Source organism: Zalophus californianus, chromosome 1, assembly GCF_009762305.2.
Source record: "Zalophus californianus isolate mZalCal1 chromosome 1, mZalCal1.pri.v2, whole genome shotgun sequence".
NCBI lineage: Eukaryota > Metazoa > Chordata > Mammalia > Carnivora > Otariidae > Zalophus > Zalophus californianus.
Window position 1 is genome coordinate 204,680,143 of NC_045595.1, and position 27,121 is coordinate 204,707,263.

The 27,121-nt window shown below is 42.5% G+C and overlaps 1 protein-coding gene across 1 annotated transcript; it reads left to right on the forward strand.

Moving 5' to 3' along the window:
- The first annotated feature begins 9,115 nt into the window (after positions 1 to 9,115).
- On the forward strand, positions 9,116 to 25,972 carry MRPS6 (mitochondrial ribosomal protein S6). Its single transcript, XM_027585290.2, has 2 exons — positions 9,116 to 10,531; positions 25,700 to 25,972. Exons 1-2 carry the CDS (start codon positions 10,374 to 10,376, stop codon positions 25,887 to 25,889), a joined length of 348 nt encoding a protein of 115 aa, XP_027441091.1. The 5' UTR covers positions 9,116 to 10,373; the 3' UTR covers positions 25,890 to 25,972.
- Positions 25,973 to 27,121: the final 1,149 nt, after the last annotated feature.

A 27,121-nucleotide genomic window follows, 5' to 3' on the forward strand; every position in this document is an offset into this window, starting at 1 on the left:
GCTGAAAATTCTGTATAAACTACAGTTCAGGGGGCCTGGGTGGCTCAGTCGTTAAGTGTCTGCCTTCGGCTCAGGTCATGATCCCAGGGTCCTGGGATCGAGTCCCGCATCGGGCTCCCTGCTCAGCGGGAAGCCTGCTTCTCCTCCCACTCCTCCTGCTTGTGTTTCTGCTCTCGCTATCTCTCTCTCTGTCAAATAAATAAATAAAAAATCTTAAAAAAAAAAATAAACTATACAGTTCAGCCCGAATCACTCATTTTTGAGATGATGAGAAGCCAGCCAACTTCATACTAGAATGTGGTTCTTAACCTCTGTCTGCACCTGGAGCGCTAGTGCCCAGGATTCTTAAATTCCCAAGCCACTGGAATCAAAGTATCTGAGGTGAGACATAGACCTCTCGTTTTTAAAGTTCCTCAGATGATTCCAGTGTACTCTAGAGGAATGCCTTGGTGATGCTGCCCTTTTCCTTTGATTTACCCAAATCGTGAAAGGGATAGTTGATTGTATGCAATTAGGCCTCCAGATTTGGCCTTAAATAACATCTGATTGATAGTCTATGACTTGAGACCTGGGAAACAAGTGGATTATTTAAGGAACAAAACTGCATTATAGTTGAACTACACAGAATTGCTCTTAACCTAGGCCCATAAGTAACTGGCAACTAGTAAATTCATGTAAAGTTGGATCTCACATAATCATGACTTTGTTTTTGCTCTGTGAGTTAGTTCTTTAAATTTATTCATTTCTAACCTTTTGATACCAAGGCTTGTATCGATGTCTTCCTGTGGGCTAGCTGCAGGGGTCCCTTGGATGCCTACTGCATTTTGCAGCTGAAGTTACTTCACTGGTCATCCTGCTACCTTTACAATGGCAAATTCAGCCATGCTATGAAGTGTAACTCCCTTCTCTGCTTTATTATTTGCCCTTTGTTACTGGCTCACGTTAATCTGTGTGGAACTCAGGAGTCATTGGACTCTTGCTCCTGGTTTTTTATTCTTCCATTCTTCCCTGGGTTCTTTTTATTTTCATCACATGCCTCAAAGAATACATTTTTATGTCTGATTTCCCAGTTTTCAAAAATTCCACTTCTGGCTGCATGGCTCTAGAATATTGTCAAATTCCTTAGATGTTTCTCATCCCCTTGATTTCATTGACCACTGTGTTCTCAGGGCCAGCCTCAGCCTTGTCCTGTCCCATCTCCTCGGTTAGCTCTGATTCTAGAACCAGTGATCTTGAGGCCCCTGACGTACAGATTTCCAGTTTTTCTCTGATTTCCAAGACCTGGAGCAGCCAGCGTAACAGCTCATGATGTTGGAAATACAGCTTGCAAGACTCTCAGTAACCACTGAGCTATTCATCGGTACCTCTGATTATTACTAAAAATCTATATGGATGTGGAGTCAGCAAATGAATTCTGAATGTTTGAGGCATAGGTTTAAGACTTCGACACAGTATTCGCAAATTATGGCATCCATTGTAAGATAGCAAACAGTTGGCATAGATTCAGGGGAAAAAATCCATTTATTTATTATTTTAAATTTAAATTCAGTTAATTAACATATAATGTATTATTGGTTTCAGAGGTAGAGGTCAGTGATTACTCAGTCTTAGTGCTAATTATATGACATGCCCTCCTTAATGTCCATCACCCAGTTTCCCCATCCACCAACCCCCCTCCCCTCCAGCAGCCCTCAGTTTGTTTCCTATGATCAAGAGTCTCTTATGGTTTGTCTCCCTCTCTGATTTCGTCTTGTTTTATTTTTTCCTCAGAAGAAATCCTTTTAAAAATAAAAAAAAACTGAATTTTTCTCAATGGAAGTTTGCTTCTAGAACACCTTTTATTGCTCATTGTGAAAAATCAGATGATAAAGCAAAGTGTAAAAAAAAAGAAACAAACCAGGATAGTCCTCTCATCTTAATGCTAGGGCAAAATAGTAACATTTTGCTGTATATTCATCCAGACCTTTTCTCCATGTATGTATACATAAGTACTTTTTTTTTCTTTTAAAAAAATATGGATTGACCTTACATGCCTATTTTTAATTTGTGAAAATATTTTTATGTCTTACATAAGGATCAACATCCTTTTTCTAAATGGTGGTATCATACTGGTTCATTCAGTAAAAATAATTTAGTGAACCAGTCTTCTGTTAATGGACAACTGCCTTTCTATTCACTGTCCTAATAACTTTATGGTGAGACTTTTCAAAACTAAGTTCTTGTGCATGGGTATGGCAGTTTTCTCAGAGTAAATTCTTAGAAGTGGCTGTGGGATTAAAGGTATATTTGAAACTCCCATATCCTGCCATTTGCCCTCAAGAAAGTTTACATTTTTACCAGTAGTGTAGGCGAAGGTTTGAGGAAACTGAACTCAACGTGCTAAGCAAAAAAATTGCCTTGAGTGGACAAAAGCGATGGCTTCCGTGTGTACCAAACACAGTGCCCGTGTTGATTCTGCCCCGAATACAAATTCCGTCCGAATCTTCCTGTTCTTCTGTCTTGCTGTTAGTCCAGACCTGCCCTGAGAGAGCGCCCTAACCGACCCTCTTCCCGCCGCCAGAGGAGGTGTTCCGCTGTTGGGGTCCGCCTGCAGTCTGCCCTCCCTAGCCCACCAGTCACAAATAGCTGCTCCGTTGGAGTTCTTTTTGCTTCGGTCTCGTCTGTGTTTAACTTCCTTTTTACTTCATTTACCTACATGTGTCTGTCTTCATGGCTATATCGCAGACTTTTAAAGGGCTGGGACTTTGTGTTTCAATCCCTGTGGCTATCCTTTCGGAGGTGGATCTCACCGTAAGCAACCCAGAAATACTTGGCTTGAAGAGGCCTTGAGGAGAATGTTTCCAGATAAAATTAGGTGGAGCCTTAAAGAAATGGTCAGTGTCTATACTTAATCCCCCCAAATGGCAGTTTCATCAGGTTCAGCTTGTATTTCTGGTACCCACAGAATGTGGTATGCACATTCAGTGTTTTCTTCCTCCTTTTCCGGACATCAGGAGCGAGCTTCCTCTTTACAACCGATTTGTCTCGTTAACATTATTTTAAAATTGTTCCCCAGTAAAGATTTCTAGGTGGCCTCATAAAGATGATCATATAAATTAAATACCATATTCATGGGTGCTTTTCACTTGCTCTATATTTTAGCCACTTTTGGGGCTCCGTAACTTTGTTAAATGGTCACATGATATGTCTGAACTGTGAATGTACAGTTTTAAAATCATTTTGAAAACTTGAGGTACTTTTTGCAGAGCACATGACAGTTGCTTATAAAAACGTTTTTCAGTGCATTCTCGTATTTGTTACTTTCCTGGTACACTGTATGGATGTTGGTTCCCTTTTCTTTTCCCATCCTTCCCCACTTTTGACAGCCTGTTAAGTCTTTATTCAGTAGTTAGTCCATATTTGTTATAAGTGGTCTTGTAAATATGATTCATGGGCAAAGTGGTAGAGCAGTGCAGTTCTACTTCTAGAAGCATTTTCTATCTTTAACCTTTGAAAAAGCCTATAAAATTTACTATTCTGGTCACTTAACCGATCAGTTATACAGTGTATAATAGTACGTATTATGTAGTCATGTTTGAACATGCATTTATGTAGCTTTACTTTTTTTTTTAGTGTTCTAGGTTTGTACTGAATCTTAAACTAATTTTTAGAATAGCTTCTGTGCTTACTAGTTTTTAATCCTTAATTACCTAGAGGACTGCAACTCTTGATTCAAATTGTGGGGCAGAAGGGGGGGGGGTTCTCCGAACATAAAAATATTTTATAAAACCATTCCCGTGGAACCATTTTCAGGGTTGGCCTTTGCAGATGTCGTGAGGCAGGGCTTGCACTTGACACATTTTTGAGGTAGATGGTGGTCCCGTGTGTTCTTCCAAGGTCTGTTAGTGACAGAACTGCCCTTAAAGCCTGTTCTGCTGTTGAAAGGTGCTCACAGATTTTCTTTTTCAATTGCTGTCAGAATCTCAGTGCAGAATTTCAAGGACATTTTTTTTAAGGAGATAAATCCCCGAATTAAGATGCAGCAGAGAATGAGAAAGGCTCTCACATTTACATTTTCCCAGGTTTTGGGAGTTTTCTGACCTGGCTCCGCCTTTCATAAATCCTCCCTGCTTCCGGGAATTGCACACCTCTTTGTTAAGTGAGAAAGGCGAGGTGTAGGTAGGTGCTGCGTGCTGTTCAATGTGCATTCCACGTGCCTTTTATTTCCTGCTGGGCTGTGAGGGTGTTGTAGTGAAAACCGAGTGCATCTGAGGGCCACCGGCTTTAAAATCTTAATCATTGCCAGAGAATCTAATTTACAAGATAATTTTGTTGACAAGCTTCTCATTAGATAAAACATTGGTTATTGACCAGTGGTATTTATAGTACTACTGTGACTTCTTAGCCTAAGTAACCTTACTGAAGGGGGATTTTATTTTGCCGGCAAGCAGAGATATCCTTCCTTTTATTTTTTCCTATCAGTTTACTCTCATCTTTATTGTAGAAACTTTGTCCATGAGAATCTCTAGAACTGCAGTTTTCAAAATGTAGCCTGAGCAGCCTGGGCTTCCTAGGGCCGCTCTCAGGAAACTGTTACAAAAACAGTAGTGGGTAAAAGAGCCGGTGCCTTAATACAAATCCAGGCAACAGAACCAAACCTTACTAGGCGTCAGTGTGTTCTTCACCACTGTGCAATTGTAGTTTTTTTTAAAAAAACCCAGTTTCACTTCAGAATGTCCTTCAGAATGATGGGTGGTGCCAGAATAGTATTGGAATTTAATCTTGGCAAGGGCCTTAGAATTAGCCAGTCCAGCTTCCCACCCAATGCAAAAGACTGATTCAGTGGTCATCCTGTATCTTTGCACTTCTGGTGATGGGAGGGAGGCTCACTGCTTCACATGGTGGGAGCCCATCTCGTTGATATAGCTGGAATTTTCAGAAATGTGTGGTTTACCTATTGAGGCCCTGTTTCTCTATAATTTTTACCCTTTGATTCCTGTCTAAACTTCAGGGTCTGATCAAAATAGGACATCTCTTTTTTTCAGAGTAGCCCTGCAAATATATGAAGTTTTGGGTTTTCCCTGAGTCTTCTTTTGCAGCCTGAATACCAGTAGTTTTAGTAATTAATAATAATATGACCAAAATTGGTTATTTTGTCCAGTGTGAATTTTTTAAAGTATTGTTTAGTATAAGCTTTTTGGATAGTACTTTATCTTATTAGGAAATAATTAAAAGAGTCTAAGTTTAATATTTATATTTGTATATATACTTGGACTTGCTATCTGAAATACATGGATGTTTAGTTTCACTTCTATTAGGTGAATTCTGGATTCTTTTAAACTACAATATTAGTATTAACAGCATTTTGGCACTACATGAAATAAATAGAAAAACACTAGTATTGTCATTTTGCTTGCTTCACTATTGCGGTTACTAAGTGACAGTGAGCTATGTTGTATTTGGAAAGAGGCTTCAAATTGTAGTCGAGATGGGAGGAGACTTAGGGTTCCTCAAGAAAAAGGGAGTGAGGAAGCAAGCAAAGGAGGTGGAATTGATACATTAATTTACTTATTTAACCACTGTTTCTAGTGCCTGCCCCCTTGTATGTGGGGTGTTTTAGACTTTGGGAGTACAGACGAGTCCATGACGGACAAAAGTCCTTGCTCTCTTGCAACTTATATTCTAGTGATGAAAGAACATTTACACATTGCCACAAGTGCGGTGTAGAAATAACAGGAATGGTGAGTCCCTGGGGTGGGCGGGGCACTTGTGGGTGATGAGGAGCACAGAAGAAAAGAGAGGGAGACCACTTGCAAACTTTGTATGTCCCTAGGATATTTTGAGAATTACAATATAAATGTTTGTGGGAAGCTTGTAGAGGCAGGAAATTTGTTGGGAACTGCTGATTCCGCACATGAGAATACTGAGGCACAGGTTTAAAAATGGATAAATTTTAACGATTCACCCAGGGTTGTAACTCATTTGTGAATGAGCTGGGACTGGAATCCAGTTTTCCTAGTTCCTGTTCACATTCATTCATTGTTTCTTTTCCATGGTTTTTTTCAAGTGAACGTTTTTAGCCCCTCAGTCTGTGCCTTGCCAAAATAGTGTTTCATTGCCATATGGTGGATTGGAGGAAAGTCGTAAGGAGCTGCTTTCAGATGGGATGGGAGAAGCCTATGAGAAGCACACACAACCTTTCTTAGAATAGTTGGAATTAAATGGTTCAGAGACCTTGTGAATGAGCAAGATCATTTACTTCCTATAAACCATATGTTCTTAAAAATTGAACATTGTACTGGGTTGGATTGAGGAGAACATTTTGCTTTGAAGCCTAAGAATTTTATTTTAATAGAGCTATAGGTTTCACCAGATGAGGAAAATTGAAGTTGGCACCCTGGGTTGATTAGGAGATGAGGAACTTGGTGGTTGGAAGGGTGAATCTGTACTCACTTCTGGAATCCTATGGTGATGTGAACAGCCAGGCTGATGTTGTTCAGTTAGGTTGGTGCCATGTGTGTCTACCTGATAACCCATCCCAGGGGACATTCTCTAACTGCATACCTCAGTGGCCCAGGCTCATGGTTTTTATTTGTGGTTCATTTTAGGGTTAGTGGATTGAGGCCTCGGCAGCATTCCTCAGTACATTGCAATGTAGAGCAGAGGTTGGCCGGACAGTAAATAACTTAGGCTTTGCAGGACATACAGTTTCTGATATAATTACAGATCTACCTTTAGCACGAAAGCAGCCATGGGCACTATGTAAATGCATGAGCTAGCTGTGTTCCAATAAAACTTTATTTGCACAAACAGGTATTGAGGCAGATGGCTCACGAGCCCTTGTTTGCTAGACTCCTGCTGTAGAATGGTGAGGTAAGGTAATGGGACAAGTTGAGCTCTCCTAATAAACAAGAAATTTTTTTTTTTGGTTGTTAAAGATTTTATTTATCTGAGAGAGAGAGAGTGCACACAAGCAAAGGGAGGGGCAGAGGGAGAGAGGGAGAAGCAGACTCCCCACTGGGCAGGGAGCTCGACATGGGGGGGCTCTATCCCAGGACCCTAAGATGATGACCTGAGTCGAAGGCAGACACTTAACCAACTGAGCCCCAACGTGGCAGCCCCAGATGCCCCAACAAGAAATATTTTTGCTCCTCCACATCTTTATTTTAAAACTTTTGGGTTCTGTGAAATTACCATGAAATGAATGTGGCCATTGCAGCAGTCTACAATTTGACCTTGACATACTAAAGTCAAACAAAATGTATTGATATTTTCCTAGAGTTACATTCTTGTTAGGTAGCTTTACCCTTTTTTTTGGACAGAAGAAAATTTTTTATTTCAGAAGCTCTTCAGAGGGAGTTGCTCCATGTTTCATACTGTAAGCACTTCAATTGGAATTTAAACAAGACAAGGAGTTACTGAGATGCTCCTTTTTAATCAGGCAAAACTGAAATTAGGGGCGCCTGGATGGCTCAGTCGTTGGGCGTCTGCCTTCGGCTCAGGTCATGATCCTAGGGGCCTGGGATCGAGCCCTGCATCGGGCTCCCTGCTCTGCAGGGAGCCTGCTTCTCCCTCTCCCACTCCCCCTGCTTGTGTTCCCTCTCTTGCTGTGTCTCTCTCTGTCAAATAAATAAAATCTTTTAAGAACAAAAAACAAAAAAAACTGAAATTAAAATTTATGATTTGGGTAACTAATCAGAAGACTGTAATCCATCAAAGTTTGGGTTTTTAAAAAACCTTACCCTCATCTTTATTTGGAAAAACTATTTGTCTGCCTTATCATAAGTTAATTGGTACAACACCAGGTCAAAAAATGACATTGTTAATGAAATGAAATATTACCCTGCTGTTACTAGTGAGGCTTCTGCAGAAATATGGAAGTGTCTGTGAATTAATGAAATGTGAGAAGAATTTAGTTCCATGTTGATTAGAACTCTACAAAAATACGTTTGTATAAAACTGTAAGGAGAAATTGCCATAGACTTTTTACCTGGTTAGTGTTAATGTGAAGTGATTTGGGCCCCTGTTTTTATTGTAGGTAGGAAATGTCTGTTTTCTCATAAAGCTGGTTAAATACATAAGTACAATTTTCAGTAGGAATTTAAAAAATCCCTAATGAGCTGCAGTGTGAGATGAAAGTAAAAATTTTATTTCTCAACCTTAAACTAATACTTAGTGCATTCACAGCATTTTAACAGAATTCGGGTCAGAAAGAAAATTTATAGGAATGGTGGATTTTCTTTGGTTACTGGAGTGCACACTTAAAATGAATCTCCGTTATTCTTTTCACTTGATCGGAAATGAGCCACCGGAAGGTAGCCTTAAGTTCACTCCTGCACTTGGTGATCTCTTTGCCTGCATCCCTTCAATTATGTCTTTGAGGAGAACTGTCCCTTTTCCTTGCCGAGGTGTCCTGTGGCATCCTCTGCCTGTCCCCCGATTTTTTCCGCCAGTGTTACTTCCCTTGCACCAGGCTCTTCCATTTACTAGCTGCCATGTCCTCTCAGAGTCCTGGCATCTCTCAGAGGCCCCAATTTCCAAATCGGTAAACCTTCTTTGCTCTTTTTTTTTTTTCCCCCAGTGAAGATTAAATATATAACAATAAAACACTAGACCAGTAGTGGGCTCACAGCAGTTACACAATAAATCAGACTTGCCATTGTTGTTATTTAAAACATCTTACATTTTGTCCTCTTGACTGATTCATTCCCCTTTAACTACTAACCTGTTCGCGTTCTCTGCCTCCTAAGACATTCTGCTCAAACTTGTTTGCCCCTCAGGCTCTCGTGCTTTTTCTTTCCCTCCATTGCTGTCACGCCTCTACCACGGAAAGTGGCCGTCTAGCTTCTAGCCCCATCCTGCTGTGTGACCCATACAGCCCCCATACTGTGGCATTTGCTTTTTCATCCTCTACCCTGTCATTCTGGAGTCTGCGTCTTCCCCGGGTTTCTGTGACAAGGTGGGCCTGATTTTCCTTGTACTGCTTGACTACCTTTTCTGTTTGCTTCTCTGACTTCAGGTTCCCTTGTCAGCCCCCACATGGTTGTGTTCCCTAAGGTTCTGTTGCTCTCTTCTCCCCTTGCACCCTCCCTCCACAATTGTCCCTATTCCTGGGCTTCAGACAGCCCTCCTGTGCAGGTGATTCTTAAATGGGTAATTCTAACCCGCCCTGTTATTTTGAGCTTAAGCTTTACATCCTGAGAGGTCAGCCTTGAGGAGCTGTGGGCAACTCCAACTCAGCATGGCAAATTCATCTTTTTATTGTTCCCGACCAGCTTCTGCAGATTTCCCTGTAGCTGTTAGTAACAATACCATTTTCCCAGCCTCCATATTTTGGGGCCCCTCCTTTGCCACATCTCTGCCTCGTTCTCATTCTCCACGTTACCTTAGCTGCATCTTCTCAGGTTTACCCTGTAAAATATCTTCGCTTCCGGAGTTCTTTTGTATATACATATGTAAAGAGAGAGATCTGGAAAGAAGTTCACCAGAGTGTTTAAAGTCTGATCTCTGGGTGGTGGGATTTTATACTGTTTGAATTTTGTTTTCTTAGCAGGTACTTAGTTATTTATGTGCTTGCACCCAGCCTTTTACCTCTCAGCCCTCCTGTGTCCGGATCATGACCCAGTGGAACTCCTCCTCGTCGTTTCCTCGGTGCACTCATACTTTCTTGCCTTTGTTCCTTTACTCAGAGCTTGTTTCATCGGTTCTTTGCATCTCCCTTTGTCGCTCTTCAGGGCTCCTCTCAGATAAACTTTTCTTTAATGCATTCATTTTCCCAACTGAATGTGCCTTCCTTCACAAGCTCTCCGGTCTCTGTGTCACTTCCTTTGTCCTGCCCTCTGGTCTTCTGAGGTGGCTTTTTATGTTAACTCCTTTATTAGATTGTAAGCTCCAAGAGAGCAGAGCTTGGGTCTTACTCTTCCTTTCCCCCTTTTGGTTATAATTTCCCTATTTTTCTTTGGGCACAACCCCTTTTCCCACTGGCCATGGTTCTGGTGGGATGGTCAGTCCAAGTGTCCTGCCAAGAGGATGGGATGCTCTTCCCCTGGAATTTGGATTTTGAGTCATGGGATACAAGGACTGACAGTGATTGGCGTGGATTCATCCTGGCCAAGGTGCTCTGAAGAAGCCATTTCTTAGTTCCTGCTTCCCAGATCCCTGCAGCTGCTCTGGTTCCTGAACGCTCCGAGGCCTGGTTCTTCAGATTGTCCTTCGTATCTGTGAGCTATCTCGTATCCTTACACTAAATGTCTCTCTCTTTAAATTTTAAGTTAGCTAGACAGTTTCTGTTGCTTTTTTCCCCTGCCAATAGAGCTGTTATGATTGGAACTGACCAGACTTAATTGTTCTAGTTCTTATATTGATTCTGATATGTTTTTTTCTTCTCTTTAAAAATGAAAACAAAAAAACAGCCAGAGACTGCTGCTGCCTTGAAACGTACGGTAGAAGCCCTGATGGACAGAGGGGCGATAGTGAGGAACTTGGAGAATCTGGGTGACCGAACACTGCCTTATAAGATTTCCGCCCACAGTCAGCGGCACAGTAGAGGAGGGTAAGTTTCTTCATGAACCTCGAGAAATGTCTTTGATAGGCTGTAAAGAATACTGTTTAGTTCATCTTAGAAACGATTTTAATTTCTCAGTAGATCTCTGTTGCGCCAGGTGGTGTGTGGGTACATACTCTAGCGGTGGTGTGATTTAAATGGGCTCCAGTAAAGCTGGCCCATAATAAACCATAATCAGAGTACAAAAACAAGTCATGTGAGGAGCAACAGGTGTGTAAGCTTTTGATTGCAGGAAACTTCTTTTTTTTTTTTTAAAGATTTTATTTATTTATTTGAGAGAGCACGAGAGGGGGGAGGTCAGAGGGTGAGGCAGGCTCCCTGCTGAGCGGGGAACCTAATGCAGGACTCGATCCTGGGACTCCAGGATCATGACCTGAGCTGAAGGCAGTCAGTCGCTCAACCAACTGAGCCACCCAGGTGTCCTGCGGGAAACTTTTCTTGTCAACCTAAGCACAGTTTTCCCTTGACATTTCTTCAGCTTTGCCTTTAAAATGCCTCAGTGAGCAATGTGCTGTTCACATACTCAGTGCATCCTTTGTAAATAATGTGGGTTGCAGGTAACAAGCAAAAGGTACTTTGAGTAATGTTGTGTAACCAGCACCTGACCCACAATAGAGAAATGGTTTTATGTACTCCAGACAATAATCACAATCCTCTGTTACGAAATTTTTTCTCACAAAAGTATATAGCACTTTCCTCAAACATATTGAAGATTTGACTCTGTGGTAATAACTATCCCTGTAGAAATTCTTTGATACCAGTTTGCTTGTTGAGTTGATCTGAAGCTTCTCTGACCCCCGGTGATATTATTTTTACCCTCATGATTTCTGGTTTGGAGGAGAAATCTTCTGATACTGTTGAGTTTCCTAGAAGTAGTAGTGATAGAGAAGATGGAAATGAGTTTTTAGTAGTGGGAAAGTCCGGGTGTTGAAGACTCCATTCTCCTTCCGGTACTTGCCAGCAGCGTGGCCTTCACCCAGTCTTTAGCTGCTCCGATTCCTGCTTCTTTGGATACTGAACTCAGGTGGCCATCCTCCCACCCACGTTGTCGTGGGGATCAGATGAGGTCATCTCTCGGTGTGCTCTCCGGACAGTGCGGAGCGTGGATGGTGCCGCTTTCACCCAGGCGGAGCTGGGGTCTTGCGCCAGTGCTGCCCGCGGGAGAGGCCTGCGTGCGGTCACGCCTCACACTGAGGCGTTCTTCCTGCATTTAAGCCTCTGCCGAGGTGCGGCACATACTGCACATTTCATCTTTTGATTGCTTCACCTTGTTTTGTGCTGGTGTTCAGCTTCTTGAGAACACCTCTGAAGAGAGTGCCCGCGGCGTTGCTAGGCAACATGAAATGCATAGTGGCGATTCCTCTGCCACAGTCGTAACAGAGAGGGATGGAGATTGTGTGTGTAACATTTTTTTTTTAACTTAACCACAAAGGGGTTTCATTTTAACAGCAAGGCTATGAGTCCTTTTGCCTTTTTGTTTAGAGAGGAGCGTATAAAATTCAGCTAAGGGTTGTTAGCCAGGTTCTCGGTTGGAAAGCACTGAACAGGGAGGGAAGCCTGTTCCCTCATTCATGTGCTTTCAGGGATGTGCGCTAGGAGTGCTTTCTTCTGTCCCCTTTCCAAGTAGAATTTGTTGAGGGTTGGTGTGACCAGCATTCTAGAATTTGCACTTCTCACAAGTGCTTGGGTATTGCTGATCCTGCTGTCCGAGGACCACACTTTGAGAACCGCTGTATTAACTCCTTAGTTGTCAGGCCTCTGTGTGCAGTGCTGGGGTTGGGTGTTGCTGTTTTTCTTTTGTGGATGGAGTAAATTCAGATCCTGGAAGAACTCCCCTGGAACTAAGCCTGAACTGCTGACTTAGCCCCACGTTCCGGATTCCTGACAAGGTGCATGTGCCCCACCAAGGACTCTTGCTGTCACTTCGTTCATTTACATTTAATGATTTTATCTCTGGTTCTGTTACTCTCAGACTCCTCAGCAAAGGAGGAGCAACATTTGTAGAGTGTAATATATGTGTGTATCGTATATAGACACAGAACCTCCCTCCCAGTTGGGGAGGTTCATGGTTTAAGCTTGTTTTTCTGGTACTAATCAGTGTCTTGTATTTATTTGTTTAAGGTAGTGTTTTCCAAAGTGTGGTCTCTGAAATACTAGTTATACAGTTATGCTCCACCAAAAAATGGTGTGTGTGTGTGAGAGAGAGAGAGAGAGAGGGAGGGAGAGTGCAAGCATTTAGGTGTGGGATCCCTTCTAGAGATGCGCAGCATACGTGAGTGTAATAATGGTGAGAAGCCCTGCAGTAAGTTGCCTTCATTTATCAACTTTATTTGACTATTACCTTTTATTTTTGTAACACTCATTAATACTCTTCACAGTGACTTTTGGTAAAAGTGGAGATGAGGGGCTAATGTATTTTGGAGTTACTGGGGTAAAGATTTAAACTTGCGTGGTGTGTCATATGTCTGTAGTGTGGAACTTAAGGATAGTCTGATACTCTCTTGACTTCCACCAGTCCTCGCCTCGGGTCACTACCCCCAGTGATGTTTGTACCAGGCTTTTTGTTCATTTGGTAAGGTCCATGTGTGCGTTGCACATAGCCACATAGGGTGTTACAAACATGTATTAAGTAGATTATGTGCCAGGATTATGTGCTGGGTGCTGGAAAGGCTCAATTTGACCAAGTGATTAAGAAGAAATAGTGGACTTGTTTGTTACGAACTTAGCATTTGAAAGTTTTTAACTCTTGGAACATCCCTGGAGGCACGGCATGTATCTCTAATTTTGGTGAGGCGCTGGTTTGAATCCTGAGGTTGGTATGTGAGAGCGAGTTCTTTTAGCTGGCTAACGAGTGAGCCTAGATGCCCTCCGAGAATCCACATCACATTGTGGTACTGTTGGAATTATGTGTTTGTTTCTCTTACATTTTATGGGAGGAAATGTATATCCTGGTGGTATTCCTAGGTCTCGGGATGGTTCTTGTGATTGTTGTGGTTCCTGATCACGGGGAGTTTTCAGCTGAATCAGGGACTTGCCTGCACATTGCTAACCTAGGCACCAGCCAAAGAGATACAAGGGTGGGGGCCTAGCACAGCAGTGTTCACCTGGCCTGGCTGGCAACCAGTCTCTGCTACAGTTACTTCCCATCTTTTGGGTGATTGTCTCTGTCATTCTCCATCCTCGCCTCCTTCCCCCAAATCCCTACCGCTGGTGCACACGTGCCAGATGGGCCCAAAAGAAAGATGTGTGGGTAGCAAAGCTCATAGGTAAGAGACATACTGCTGCCTCAGGTTACCTGGGGGTCTCCCCAGGGGAGGAGGCAGCACCTGGTATTTATTATTATATCAAGTCTATGACCAAGATATGCCAAAAAATCAAGTACGCTTGTTGTATTCCAAATATTAGTCAAGTTGTCCCCCAGGTGATGTGAATTAGACCAGGAAGGAGTTAACCAGATGCCCCTGTTGCTCTTTGGGCCATGTTGGGGTGGTTGGGAAGTTTGGGTCTTCTGGACCAGATTTCTAGATGGAGGCTCTGGCCTTACTCACCACCTGTTGTCTCCAGCAGTGTCTGGAAACGATTGGAGCCTGACTCAGAGTTGAGGAGGCAGCTGGGGGTAGGTCTTACAAGTTCTGAGATGCATTCTCAGCTCTGGATTTGCTTTGGTCTCCTGGGGGCCCATAGAATTTCTCTACTTAGTACCTTCAGATGCTCACCTTTATCAACTCTGAGCATGGGAAGGTTGGTGTAGAAGATTCTTACTGAATTCCTCAGAGTCTAAAAGGTGGTGATGTGACATATGCAGAGGGGAGCAGTGGTGGGGTTGCTAAAAAGGGTCAGGCATTTTCTGAGTTGTGGTATCAGGCACCGGCTGCTAGAAGCATTCCGGTGTCAGACGCCAGGGCTGCACACACCAGTGTAAGGCTGTCTTTCCACTAGATGGGGCTGGACTGAGACTGAGCAGGCTTTTGGTGGAGGAGAGAGAACTGTAGAACAGACTGTGGTCCATATTTCAGTGGTGGGCTGGTGCTTGTTTGGAAAAGGATGCCCCCGATGGGCTTTGACCGTTCTTACCAGGTCTGATTTTACTGCAGTGAGATAGGACTTACTCCAGAAGTCGTGTGTAAAGGAACTCTGACGTGGTGAGGGAGGTTTTTCTTGCCTGTTTTGTCCCTTCTTTCTTCGTTCTCATCTGTATTAAAATGTGAATAGGTGCTTATAAGATCTGCTGGCCTACATATAAGATGCCCTTCTATTTACGGGTAAGCAGAATGATAAAAATAACCGGCTCTGTGGTGAATCAGTGGAATTTTACTGACTCGCTCCCCAAATGTGTCTGCAGCTTACTCCAAGAGAGCTGGCACCCTCTCTAGAGGAGATTGATTCTTCTCTGTAGTTTTCCTGTTAGCTAACATTTCCATGTTCTTGTGCTTTCCTGCCAGCATTAAGTCCAGGCCAGCATCCTGGCCCCATTTTTGTGTGAAGGTGCTCCACAACTGGGTTTCAAGGCAGAACTGCTGTGGCCTTGGAGGTTTCTTTTTTAGGGGCAGCATCTCAAGATTTGTAAGGATTCTGCACTAGGTTTAGTGGTTTTAAAAATGTATGAGACACAACAGATATAAAAAGAATAGGGCTTTTCCATGCAGAGGGTTCCTTGGTTTTAAGGTGAAGAATTCACTGTCTCAGTGAAGCCTGAATCCAGCAAGGTTTAACTGAAACAGTCTAGAAACTGGCATTCAGATGGATCTGTTTCCGAGCCTCCGAAAGGCTTGAAGATGCTCCATGGTTTCAAATCCCTCCCATCCCCCTCCTCCACCCCCCACCCACCGGGAGCCACCGAGTGCTTCAGTGGAAATTTCCACTTGTCTGCTAGGGGGAAGGGGAGGCTGTGAGTGTGCGACTGTGTCTGAGAGAAACAGAAACAAAGAATATAACTCAAATTCAGGCAGGCGCTTTTACAGGAAACTTGTAAAGAACAAGGTTAAGACAAAAGTGAAATAAACAACAAATAACGACCTTGAAGTGTAGGAGCACCGCAGGAAGACACACACATCTTCCCTCCACAACCTGGGGGCAGGCAGGGGGGGTGGTGACAGCTTAGGCAGAAGGCGACTGGGTGAGCCTAGGGGTAGGACCGCAGAGAGGAGGAGCGAAAGGCTAGTGGGAGCTGCTGGTTCCCTTGGCAGGCCAGTGCTGTGGGGGCAGCGTGGCTGGTGGCCTCGTTTTCCAGGGCTGGGCTGTCTGTCCTGGGGAAGCCATTCTCTGGGGCTTCTCAGATCCCCGGGGTTTCAGTCATGGTAGTGGAGAGATTTGGAGTGTTGAGTGTCCTAAGTAGTCAGCTTGAATACCACATGGGCAGGTTCTACCTGTGAAATAGTTCCCTCCGCCTTTTGAGCACTGGACTCTGCAGTAAGAGCTGCATTCGTGTATCGAAGCTGTTTGTACTTTCTGTCCTTGCCTGTTATCCGCCATCTCTCTGCTTCCGCCTCAGCAGAGTTGGTGCTGCATAAATGTTAGGTGCTCTTCCGTAGGAGAGAGAGAGGCTTGGGTAAAGCTGATTTCTGCCTTGTAGATGCATTGTGATTCTATAATTAGAACCACACGTGGGTAACCACACCTTTAAATGTAAACACTGCTGGGCTTTGTGTTTAAGGCAGGGGTGACACTGACATCAGCCCTGGCCACCTGACATACACGACCACTTCACAGTGCCACTGAGCGGCACAGGGTTGAAGGGGCTGGGAATGTATGATCTAATTAGACTGTAGCTGGCTAAACTGGGTTTTCCAAAACGATTTGTCCATTTACTGATTTAATGGTTGATTGGGGAATGGAAAACTAGAGAACTTTTTTTTTTCCTTTTTGAAAAGCCAGCTTTGAAATACGTCAAGGCACATGCAGTTGTAGTCATAATTCTCAACTATTCCAGCTTAAATTGTGAGGAAGCAGATAAGAAAGAGTCCACATGTGTTACGACTTTGGTCTTGTTTTTGGTTCTGCCTAGCTTGGTTAGGGTGGACGTGAGGATTGATATTTAATTGTGGTTATTGAATCCTCTCGCTCCTCCCCTCTTAGGGCCAGGCTGATGGTGGGGCGGAAGGCTCTCGGATTCCTCTGGAGACACTGGGACATTCCTCTTTTGCCCCCTTCCCTTGAACAGCCGCTCCTCTGGATTTCAGAATGGCTTCTCCTTCAGGAGATAAGGCAGCCTTCAGGATGTAAGGAGTCGAGATCAGGGGAGTTCAAGGTCATTTTTTTCAACCTGACTCCCATTTGTATAGATCTGTTATGGATCTGTGTGGTCACAGGAAAGGGATCCTTACAGGCGTCAGGAGCTGCCCAACCCACTACTCGAAGTAGACTGTTTGTAGGCCTCACTTTCTTCAGGCGCGAAAATGGAAGGGCAGGACTGCACTCTGTACGCTCTCATGTCAGTGTCATTCCTCAGGTCATCCTTCTGCAGTTAGAAAAGCCCAGCAGCTGGGAGTCGGATGTCCTTCACTGTCATTTCCACAGTCTCCTGCAGGACTGGGGGACTTGTCTAAATAGTGGGAGCCTGGGTTTCTGCCGGCACAGTAGCCCTGTGACCACTCTCTCCAGCTTGACTAAATGTTCTGGGAGGTCGAGGCCATATGTACCTCCTTTTTAGCCTCTCTTTGAGGTCTGCCCATAATAGATGTTCACTGACCAGTTAAGTTTGTCCACTTATCTGGGGAAGGAAAAAAAAAAAAAATATATATATATATATATACACACACACACACACACACACACTGGCGGCACCCAGGAATTGGTCATGGTCTTTTCTGTACGGGAAAGCCGTAATGGACTATTGACCTGTGTGCTTGGGCCACTAAGGTGGACGGAGATTGAGTTTGTCCTCAATTTCTGCTTGGTTCCCTCATGGTGGGCAGAGACCACTTAATGCCCTAGGAGGAAAGTGGGAGGGTTAAGAGCTTCAGCTTTCAACCAGGAGTGGTGAATACAGTAGGATCTACCCATCTCTGAAGCTACTTGCCCTCTTCTCTATTTTGTTAGTGTTTCATTTTTGTGGAAATTTCCATGGTATAATAAGGAGCATGGGAGTAGAAGCAGCCTTTGCCCACATGAGCCCTAGGCACAGATCGGCAGGGTGATAAGTGTGAAATGACTGTCACAGCTGTAATTGTGGGCACAAACCTATTTGCATTTTGGCCATGCTCTTGATTAGGTTTGGTTGCTAAAGGGAGTGTCATGAATGGTGGAGGGAAGGCACACTGGGTAAAAGGTAAAGGCTGGAAGCGTTTTTATAGTAACAGGGATCTTCCAGAAGCCAAGTTACAGCCTAATCTTAGGACATCCAGGCCTTTTTCTAGGTAGGACTTCTTCTTATCCTTGAGAAACCTCTAGAATGCTGTCTGCAGATACCAAGAGATGTGGTTGACACAGTGGGGAACTGTGGGGTCTGCAGCCTGGAACCTGCCTTTTACTCTGTGATCTGTAGCCGTTTCCCGGTTCCCTCATAAGCAACACGAAGGGCTTGGACTGCACTGTCCTCACGGCCCTCTCCACCACTTACATTCTGTGATTCTGTAACCCATTGGTCCCAAAGCTATGTGTGGCTTCTATCCCGGAGTCAAAAGACCTGCTTTGTTAGAGTCCTGGCCGTGGTCACTTAGTAACTGAGTGACCTTGAGCTAATGACTTAATGGTTATAAAACTTTAAAGGAGGCAGTGTGTAGGAGGAGCACTTCACAAACTCCTAGAGCAGCAGTGTTGCTAGGAGAGGGCTCCTGGACCGAAACAACACGCAGCACCATTTCTCTTCTTCCACTTTTCTGAATTGCCACATGGAGTGGCGCGTCCACTTCCTGTTCAGCTTCTTCCTCAGCAGCTGTTTAAAAGATGTGAAAGCACTTTGAAAACTAGAAAGTTCTATCTATATAAGACACTTTACTTTTAATTCCTGAAATAAGAGGTTTCTGATAGTATCTGGCATCTAGCTTCCATCCTTGGGTATTCTTTTTACCCTTATCACAAAATGGTACCCAAAAACTTTGAGTGTCTTTCTTCGGATGATTTGGTGAGTGCCAGTGTGTAGACAGTGTTGTTTAGGAAGACTGCGTGCGAGTTGATTTGTGGGCAGTTGGCAACTGCACACCCACTTTCTCTTAAAAACATGTTTAGACACCCAGGCTAGCCCACAAAAATGCCTCTGGTACAGTTGAATGGAAAACGGAACAATGGTTGCCGAACCCCAGATAGGCTATTGAATAACTTGAGTACTTGACTGCTAGGGCAGGCTTTACTGGAGAGCAGGAGACCCCTGTGGACTTTCTGGAGGGAGGGGCGTACTTGGAATACTTCCAGGACAGGCATTGGTGATTGCCTGGGTTATCGAGCACCCAGAGCATGTCAGGCCCATGCTAAGCACGTTCCTGCATGTTACCCTGTGTGTAATACATGGCATTTCACCAGCACACTGCCTCAGGCTTTAAGTGTAATAGAAGAGGAAGACTATTTTAGGGAAACTAGACAAAGGGCAAGCTAAGAGGAAGGAGCTATAGAATCAAGTATGGTGGGAATGTTGGTAAACAGAGGGTGGAGGTCATAACTTGTCACTGGTAGTTTGGAAGGACACTTTGATGAATACGGAATGAAAGAACAAATGAATAGAATGGGAAGAAAGCGACGCTGGGGCTATGCTGGGTGAGAGAGTTCCCTGCCCTGGCCACCAGGCGGCCATAGTTATTGCAGGCTGGGGGGAGTTAGATAAAGGGCTGGGGACTGGCAAAGAGAAGGTAATTTAAGATTGATCACACTGACTTTTTAGGCTCTATTGTAGAGCCTTGCTCAGGGTAAGTAATCAATAATTAAATTTGAACAAATGGGCAGTTCTTAAGTTGGGTGATTGCAAACCTAGTCCCTTTTGTATGAAGTATAAATAAACAAATGGAATTGTGCCTTGGAAAATTTGGCCATTTGGTGTGTAATTTTCAGAGTAAGCCCAAATGGTAATCTCATCAGTGAGCAGACATACAGGTTACTTCCTCAAGAAGTTTGCCTGATGATGGGAGTTTACACCATTTTTTAAAAAAGATTTTATTTGTATATTAGAGAGAGAAGGAGCAGGGGGAGGGGCAGAGGGAGAAGCAGACTCCCCGAAGAGCAGGGAGCCCGACGTGGGGCTTGATTCCGGGATCCTGGGACCATGACCTGAGCCTAAGGCAGATGCTTAACCAACTGAGACATCCAGGCGCCCCTACGCCATTTTTTTTAAAAAGATTAATTAATTTATCTTAGAGAGAGTACGAATGGGGAAGGGCCAGAAGGATGAGGGAGAGAGAGAGAATCCCCAAGTAGACTCCTCTGCTGAGTGCCGAGCCGGACACGGAGCTCGATCCCACGACCCTGAGATCATGACCTGAGCCAAAATCAAAGATTTGGACACTTAACTGACCAAGCCACCCAGGTGCCCCAGTTGGCACCATTTTTATTTTATTTCTTGAGAAACTCTGGGAGTCTTCATTATCTGTAATTGCTCCCTCATCACCATCATCCATATCAAATCATTCACCAAGTCCTGCCCATTCAGCTCTTTATGCACCATTATTAAATCAACAGCTTTATAGAGGTACAGTTAACAACACAATAAACTGCACATGAAGCATACACTTTAATAAGGTTTGACACATGGATATACACCTGTGAAATCACTACACTCAAGATAATAAATAAATTGGTCACCCCCCAATTTCCCTCCTGTGTCCTGTGATCATTCCCTCCACTTGTTCCTGTCTCTAACAACCAGTGGTCTGCTTTCTTTCCCTGTACATTAGTCTATATTTTATAGAATCTTACTTAAGTAAAATCAGACAGCATCTGCCCTTTTTTATACTAGTTTCTTTCAGTCAGCAAAAGTATTATAAGATTCATATATATCAGTAGCTTATTCCTTTTTATGGCTGAGTAGTATGCTGTTGTATGGACATACCACAGTTTATCAGTTTGCATGTTGATGGATATTTGTGTCGTTTGCAGTTTTGGATTATAAGTAGAGCTGCTGTGAACATTCATAAACAAGTTGTTGTGAGGACTAATGCTTTAATTTTCTTGGATAAATACCTAGGAGTGGCATGGCTTGATCATAATGGCAAGTGTATGTTTAACTTTTAAGAAAATGCCAAAACAGTTGTATCATTTTGCATTTCCACCTCACTAACACTTGGAATGCTCAGTCTTTTTAATTTTAGCCTTCCTAGTAGGTATCTCCCTGTGGTTTCAATTTGCATTTCTCTAATGACTAATGGTATTAAGCATCTTTCTCAGGTGCTTCTTTGCCATAATATATCGTTGGTGAAATCCCTATTCAAATTTTATGCCCATTTTTAAAAAATTGGGTGTTTTTTTTTTAAATAAATTTTGAGAGTTTTATATATTCTAGAAACAAGTCCTTTATTGGACATGTGATTTGCAAATCCCAGCCTGTGGTTTGTCTTTTTATTATCTTAACAGTATCTTTCAGAGAACAGTGTTTAATTTTGATGAAGTCTAGTTTATCAAATTTTTGTTTGTGGATTTTACTTTTAGTGCTGTCTAAAGTTTCTTTGCTTAACCCAAGGTCACAAAAGTTTTCTAGCTTTATGTTTTATTATTTAGATCTGTGTTCTGTTTTGAGTTAATTTTTGTATATGATACAAGTATGGACCACAGTTCATTTTTTGCATACAAATAAGGAATTGCTCAGCACCATTTGTTGAAAGACTGTCCTTTCTCTTTTGAATTGCCTTTGCACCTTTGTCAAAAATCAGTTGTGCATATATGTATGGATCTATTTCTGGACTCTATTGATCTGTTTGTGTATCTTTATACAAATACCATACTGCCTTGATTACCATAACTTTTAAAAAATTTTTTATTGTTATGTTAATCACCATACATTACATCATTAGTTTTTGATGTGCTGTTCCATGATTCATTGTTTGTGCATAACACCCAGTGCTCCACGCAGAATGTGCCCTCTTTAATACCCATCACCAATTACCATAACTTTTTAATGAGTCTTGAAATCAGGTAGTATTAATCCTTCAACTTGATTCTTGATATCAAAGTTGTTTTGGCTGTTGTAGGTCCTTTGAATTTTCCTCTGTAGCTTAGAATCAGTTCGTCAATTTCTAACAAAAATGTCTTTTAGGATTTTGATTAGGATCCTTAGGAATTTATAGATCAATTTTGGAGAATTCATATCTAAACAAATTTGAATCTTCCTACCCATGGACAAGTTATGGGTAGGAAGTTATATCTCCATTTATGCCAGTTTTCTTTAATTTCTTTTAGTAATGTTTTGGGGTTTTTAGTGTACAGGTCTTGCACACCTTTTGTCAGATTTATCCTTGAGTATTTCATATTTAATTTCAAGGTGTGATTATTCGTTGCTAGTATATAGAAATATAGTTGATTTTTGTAGACTGCAACCTTGCTAAACTCACATATTATTTCTAGTATCCTCTTTGTAAATTTCTTAGATTCTCCTATATATACAATCATTTCATCTGTAAATACAGACAATTCTCCTACTTCCTTATCAATCTGGATGCCTTTTCTTTTTTTTCTTGCCTTATTGCGCTGGCAAGAACCTCCAGGAAAATGTTGAATAGAAATGGTGAGAACAGACACCCTTGTTTATTCTCAGTTTCAGGGAAAAGCATTAAGACTTTGACCAGTTGGTATGATGTTAGTTACAGGTTTTGCAGAGATATCCTTTGTACAGTTGAAGTAGTTCCCTTGTAGCTGTACTTTGCTGAGAGTTTGTCAGGAATTGGATATGGAATTTTTTTTAAATGCTTTTTTTTTTTCCCTATTGGAATGATCATATGGTTTTTCTTTTCTTTTTTTCTTTTCATTATGTTCAGTTAGCCAATATATAGTACATCATTAGTTTTTGATGTAGTGTTCAATGATTCATTAGTTGTGTATAACACCCAGTGCTCATCACAACATGCGCCCTCCTTAATACCCATATTACGGTTTTTCTTTTTAGTTTGGTAATATGGTGATTTACATTGATTGATTTCCGATGGTAAACCAGTCTTGTTTTCTTTGATAAACTCTACTTGACCATGATGTATTATTATTCTTTGCATATATTTTAGTAGTCAATTTGCTAAAACTTTTAGAATTTTTTTTTTCATTTATGTTTGTGAGAGATATTGATCAGTTTTTTCTTTTCTTTTAATGTCTGATTTTGGCATCAGGGTAATGCTGGCCTCAGAGAACAAATTGGGAAGTGTTGTCCTATTTTCAGTACCAGTTTGTGTCAGAATTGGTGTTTTTCCTCAAACGTTTGGTAGAATTCACTGGTAAAGCCATTTGAGTCTTTGGTTTTCTTTTGGAAAGGTTTTTCACTACACATTTGATTTCTTTAATAGGTATAGGGTTAGCTATTTTTTGAAGGAAGTTTTGGTAGTTTATATTTTTCAAGGAATTCCATCTGAGTTGTCAAATTTATTGTAAAATTTGTTTATAATAGTCTTTTTCCATCCTTTTATTATCTGTAAAATTGTAGCCATTTCACCTCTCTCATTCCTGAATTTGTCTCTTACCGTTTTATACTGATCAGTCTGACTAGAGGTGGATCAATTTTATTGGTCTCAGTGAACTGGTATTTGGTTTCATTGATGGTCTCTATTATTTTACAGTTTTCTGCCTCAGAGATTTCTGCTCTGATATTTATTCTTTTCTTCCCCCCCCCCCCCCCGCCCCCGACCCTGGTCTTACTTTGTGTTTATAATTTGTCCTTTTTTTTTTTTTTAAAGATTTTATTTATTTATTTGACAGAGACAGCGAGAGAGGGAACATGAACAGGGGGAGTGGGAGAGGGAGAAGCAGGCTTCCCGCGGAGCAGGGAGCCCGATGCGGGGCTCGATCCCAGGACCCTGGGACCATGACCTGAGCCGAAGGCAGATGGTCGAGTCACCCAGGCGCCCTGTTCTTTTCTTTTCTAGGTTCTTAAGGTGGAAGTTTTGAGGCTTTTTTCTGCTTTTCTTACATAGGTGTTTAGTGCTACAAATTCCCTGCTTTAGTGGCATTCCCCAAACTTTGATTGGTGGTTTTCATTTTCATTCAATTCACATTCCCTTTTGATTTGTTCTTTAACCCATAGACTGTTTAGATGTATGTGTAGTTTCCGCGTATTGGGGGATTTCCCCAAGTGTCTTTGGTGAGATTCGAATCCCTTTAGATTTATTGAGTCTCATTTTATGGCCCAGAATATGGTTGACTTTGGTAAATGTTCTGTTTGCAACTGTGAACAGTGTGTGTCCTGCTCGTTTTGTTTGGAGGGTTCTGTAAATGTTGGTCGGTGGTGGTGCTCACTTTTTCTATATCCTTGCTGATTTTCTGTATACTAGTTTTATCGATTACTGAGAGGAATATTAAAAGTCTCCAACCATAATTGTGGATTTGTTTATTTCTCTTTTCAGTTCTGTTCGTTTTTACTTCCTGTATGATGAAGTTCTGTTGTCAGGTACATGCACATTTAGGATTGTTGTGTCTTCTTGGTGAACTGATCATTATATATTATCTTTTTTTATCCCTGGTAATTTCCTTTGATCTGCAATCCACTTTGATACTACTGTAGCCACTTGAGCTTTCTTTTGATTCGTGTTTTTGCATGGTGTATGTTTTTCTGTCCTTTCACTTTTAATAATTATTTACTTGAATAACTTTCCCATGAGGCTCAGCTAAGGGTGAATGTTCACCTGGGAAGTTGTTTTATATGTTTTGAACTCTCTTTGTATGGAATTATAAAAAATGTCAGCCCTTTTCTCCTAACTCCCGTGTCAAATCTGTCCATTTTCAGTCTGGTCTCTTCTGCTTTCTGTGAGAATTTCACGTCTCATGCTAACAGTCCTGCAGCCAGATATTTACTGTGGGCCTGGTGCATGTTAGCCTCTGTTCAGGGTGCTGGGGATAGAGCAGCAGAGTCCTGCTGAGAGCGGTTATGTTGTAGTGGCGTGAGGTAGATGATAAGCAAATATGTACTCTGTGGTGATGAGAGCTCTGGGAAGCAATAAAGCACTGAGTAAGGCCGATGGAGTAACGAGGTTGGGTGGGCAGGCAAGGAGGATGTTGTTTTAGTGTTGCTTTAGGAGATGTGATCAAAGAGGACCTCTGACAAAGTGACATTTGGACCCAGACAGGATGGAAGTGAGGGGTGAGCTCTGTGGAACTCGGGCGAAGAACATTTCTGGCAGAAGGAACAGTGAGCGCAAAGACCTAGGATGGGAATATGCGTGGGGAGGAGAATGTGGCTAGAACAAAGTAAGCGATGTCAGAGGTCATCTCAGCCAGCTGGAACATTGCAGAATTCTGAACTACTGCACTGAACACTGGCCTTTCACAGCACTGTCGTTCAAACCCAACAGTACAAGGGAGGCTTACGCTTTTAGAATTGAGAGGTGGGGCACGGGCAGGGAGGAGGGCTGCTTCTTCCTTTGTAACGTCATCCAGCTGAGCTGATGAAGTTGTTGGTGTGGTAAGAAGAGTGGGCTGGCTGCAGTGCCCTTCTGGGGTAGTCTGCTGTGGGTGGAGGAATGTTCAGTTCTTTCCCATACCCCAGATTCCCATGATTTTCCTTCTGTTGTCAGTTTTCGAACATGCAGGATAGTCTTAGACAAGTCCCAGGCCTTTCAGAATCTTTTCCCTTGTTTGTGAAGTGTGGCCGTTGGTATGTACTGTGCCCCTCGGGTGCATTAAGTTACTTGTAAAATCCTTTAGAAAACTAGAAGACTTACCCAATAGATGTTTTCTCAAAAAATAGTTTGAGAAATTCAGCCTTGTTTAATAAGTACATTCTGTTCCTTAGACCCATGATCTTACTATACTTTATATACTTCGCACTGTATGTAATGTCACAGTGCTTTTTGCTACCACAAAGTTTGTTAGGATTCAGATTTTCACAAGAGTATAAGGGGACCGGCCATAGGGAAGAAGGAGGTTGGGCAAACACTTCTGTTTAGCTGGTCAGTTGGTAGTTCCTATGTTGACAAAGTGTGTGTGTGTTTTTTTGTGTGGCCGATCTTACCTGGAGAGGAGTAAAGTGAAAACATTGACCAAAATAGTGGAAGTGTTTGTATTTCAGAATGCAGAAATTCACAGATTTTTATTTTATTGCAGGTATTTCTTGGTGGATTTTTATGCACCAGCCACAGCTGTTGAGAGCATAATGGAACATTTGTCTCGAGACATTGATGTGATTAGACCGAATGTTGTAAAACACCCTCTGACCCAGGAAGTAAAAGAGTGTGAGGGGATTGTCCCTGTCCCACTTGAAGAAAAACTATATTCCACGAAGAAGAGGAAGTGAGAAGATTTACCCAATTGTAGCTTTGTATTTAATTCTCTTTCTTTTGAGTACCATGGATTAAAAATTTACAAACTTGACCCTTATATGAGTGTTATAGGTGCCGTTTAATTTTTCTAAGGAATTTCTAGCTCTTGAACTCCCTTGCTGTGAGAAGTTGGGGACTGGCTTGCTTAGAGCCACTTTGTAATCTGGCGTGCCAGCACATCATTCTTGATTTCCCTTCATTAATGTAATTTCTTTATCGATGAGGACTTTGCCCTACAACAACACTAACACCGTTTTGCAGAGCAAAGCTTATAAAAACTGCCTCGGATTGCAAGCTAGTCATTCAGACTGTATAACCATGCAAAATAAAAATTTAAGAGCACTGCATTAACTGAGTAACTTTTGACCAGAATGATAAATGTAATTTCAGAAAAAAAAAAAAACTCGGGGAGGTGTTTTGTCTCTTCACCTACCCCAGCAGCGCGAATGGCCCGAGGCCCTGCAGCTCGTGGCCGCCCAGAATGCTAGCCGTGGGTGCCCAGACCAAGTGCCGAGACGGAATAGCCGGGGGTGACGGTGGGGCAGGGACGCGTCTCTCCCTCAACTACTGGGCCTTCTGTAAGAGCAATAACTTGTATCTCACAGTTAACCTGTCAGTGGGTGGGGGGTGTTCTGTGTAGAAGGACACGTATGTCCTGTGGCTTGAGCTGTGGCGCCCTGCTTCCTCTCATTCTCCTGCCCTCAGCACCTGCCTCCTCCCCTGTCCCTCTGCCCCAGTGGGCCTCTTTGAGAAAGTAGCTGTCTTTAAATTCTGTTCTCCCTGCCTTCTCCCCCTACCCCGATGAATGGGAAGCCAGTTGCTTTTGAAGTTGGGGTTGCTCGAAGAGCCACCTGGCCCCAGAGCCTGTGGCCAGTGGCATGCTGAGTTCTTAAATCAGAGACTTACAAGAAGGCACATCGCTTTTTTCTGTTTTTTATTAGATACTTACGGACCTACTTTTAAAAAACATGTCCTGGAAATAAAAAGACAAGTTTTGTTTTGAGGCACAAACAAGACAAGTTTTTGTTTTGGCTGGGGAGTGGTTGGTTTGGGGATGTTGTTATACTTTGGAGACTAAGAACCAACTAGTCTTTGCTTGAAATGGGTGTAATTAAGGTTACCATATTTAGCAAATAGAAATGCAGGGTGCCCAGTTAAATTGGAATTTCAGATAAACAATGAAGCATTTTTTTTCCCCATAAGTATC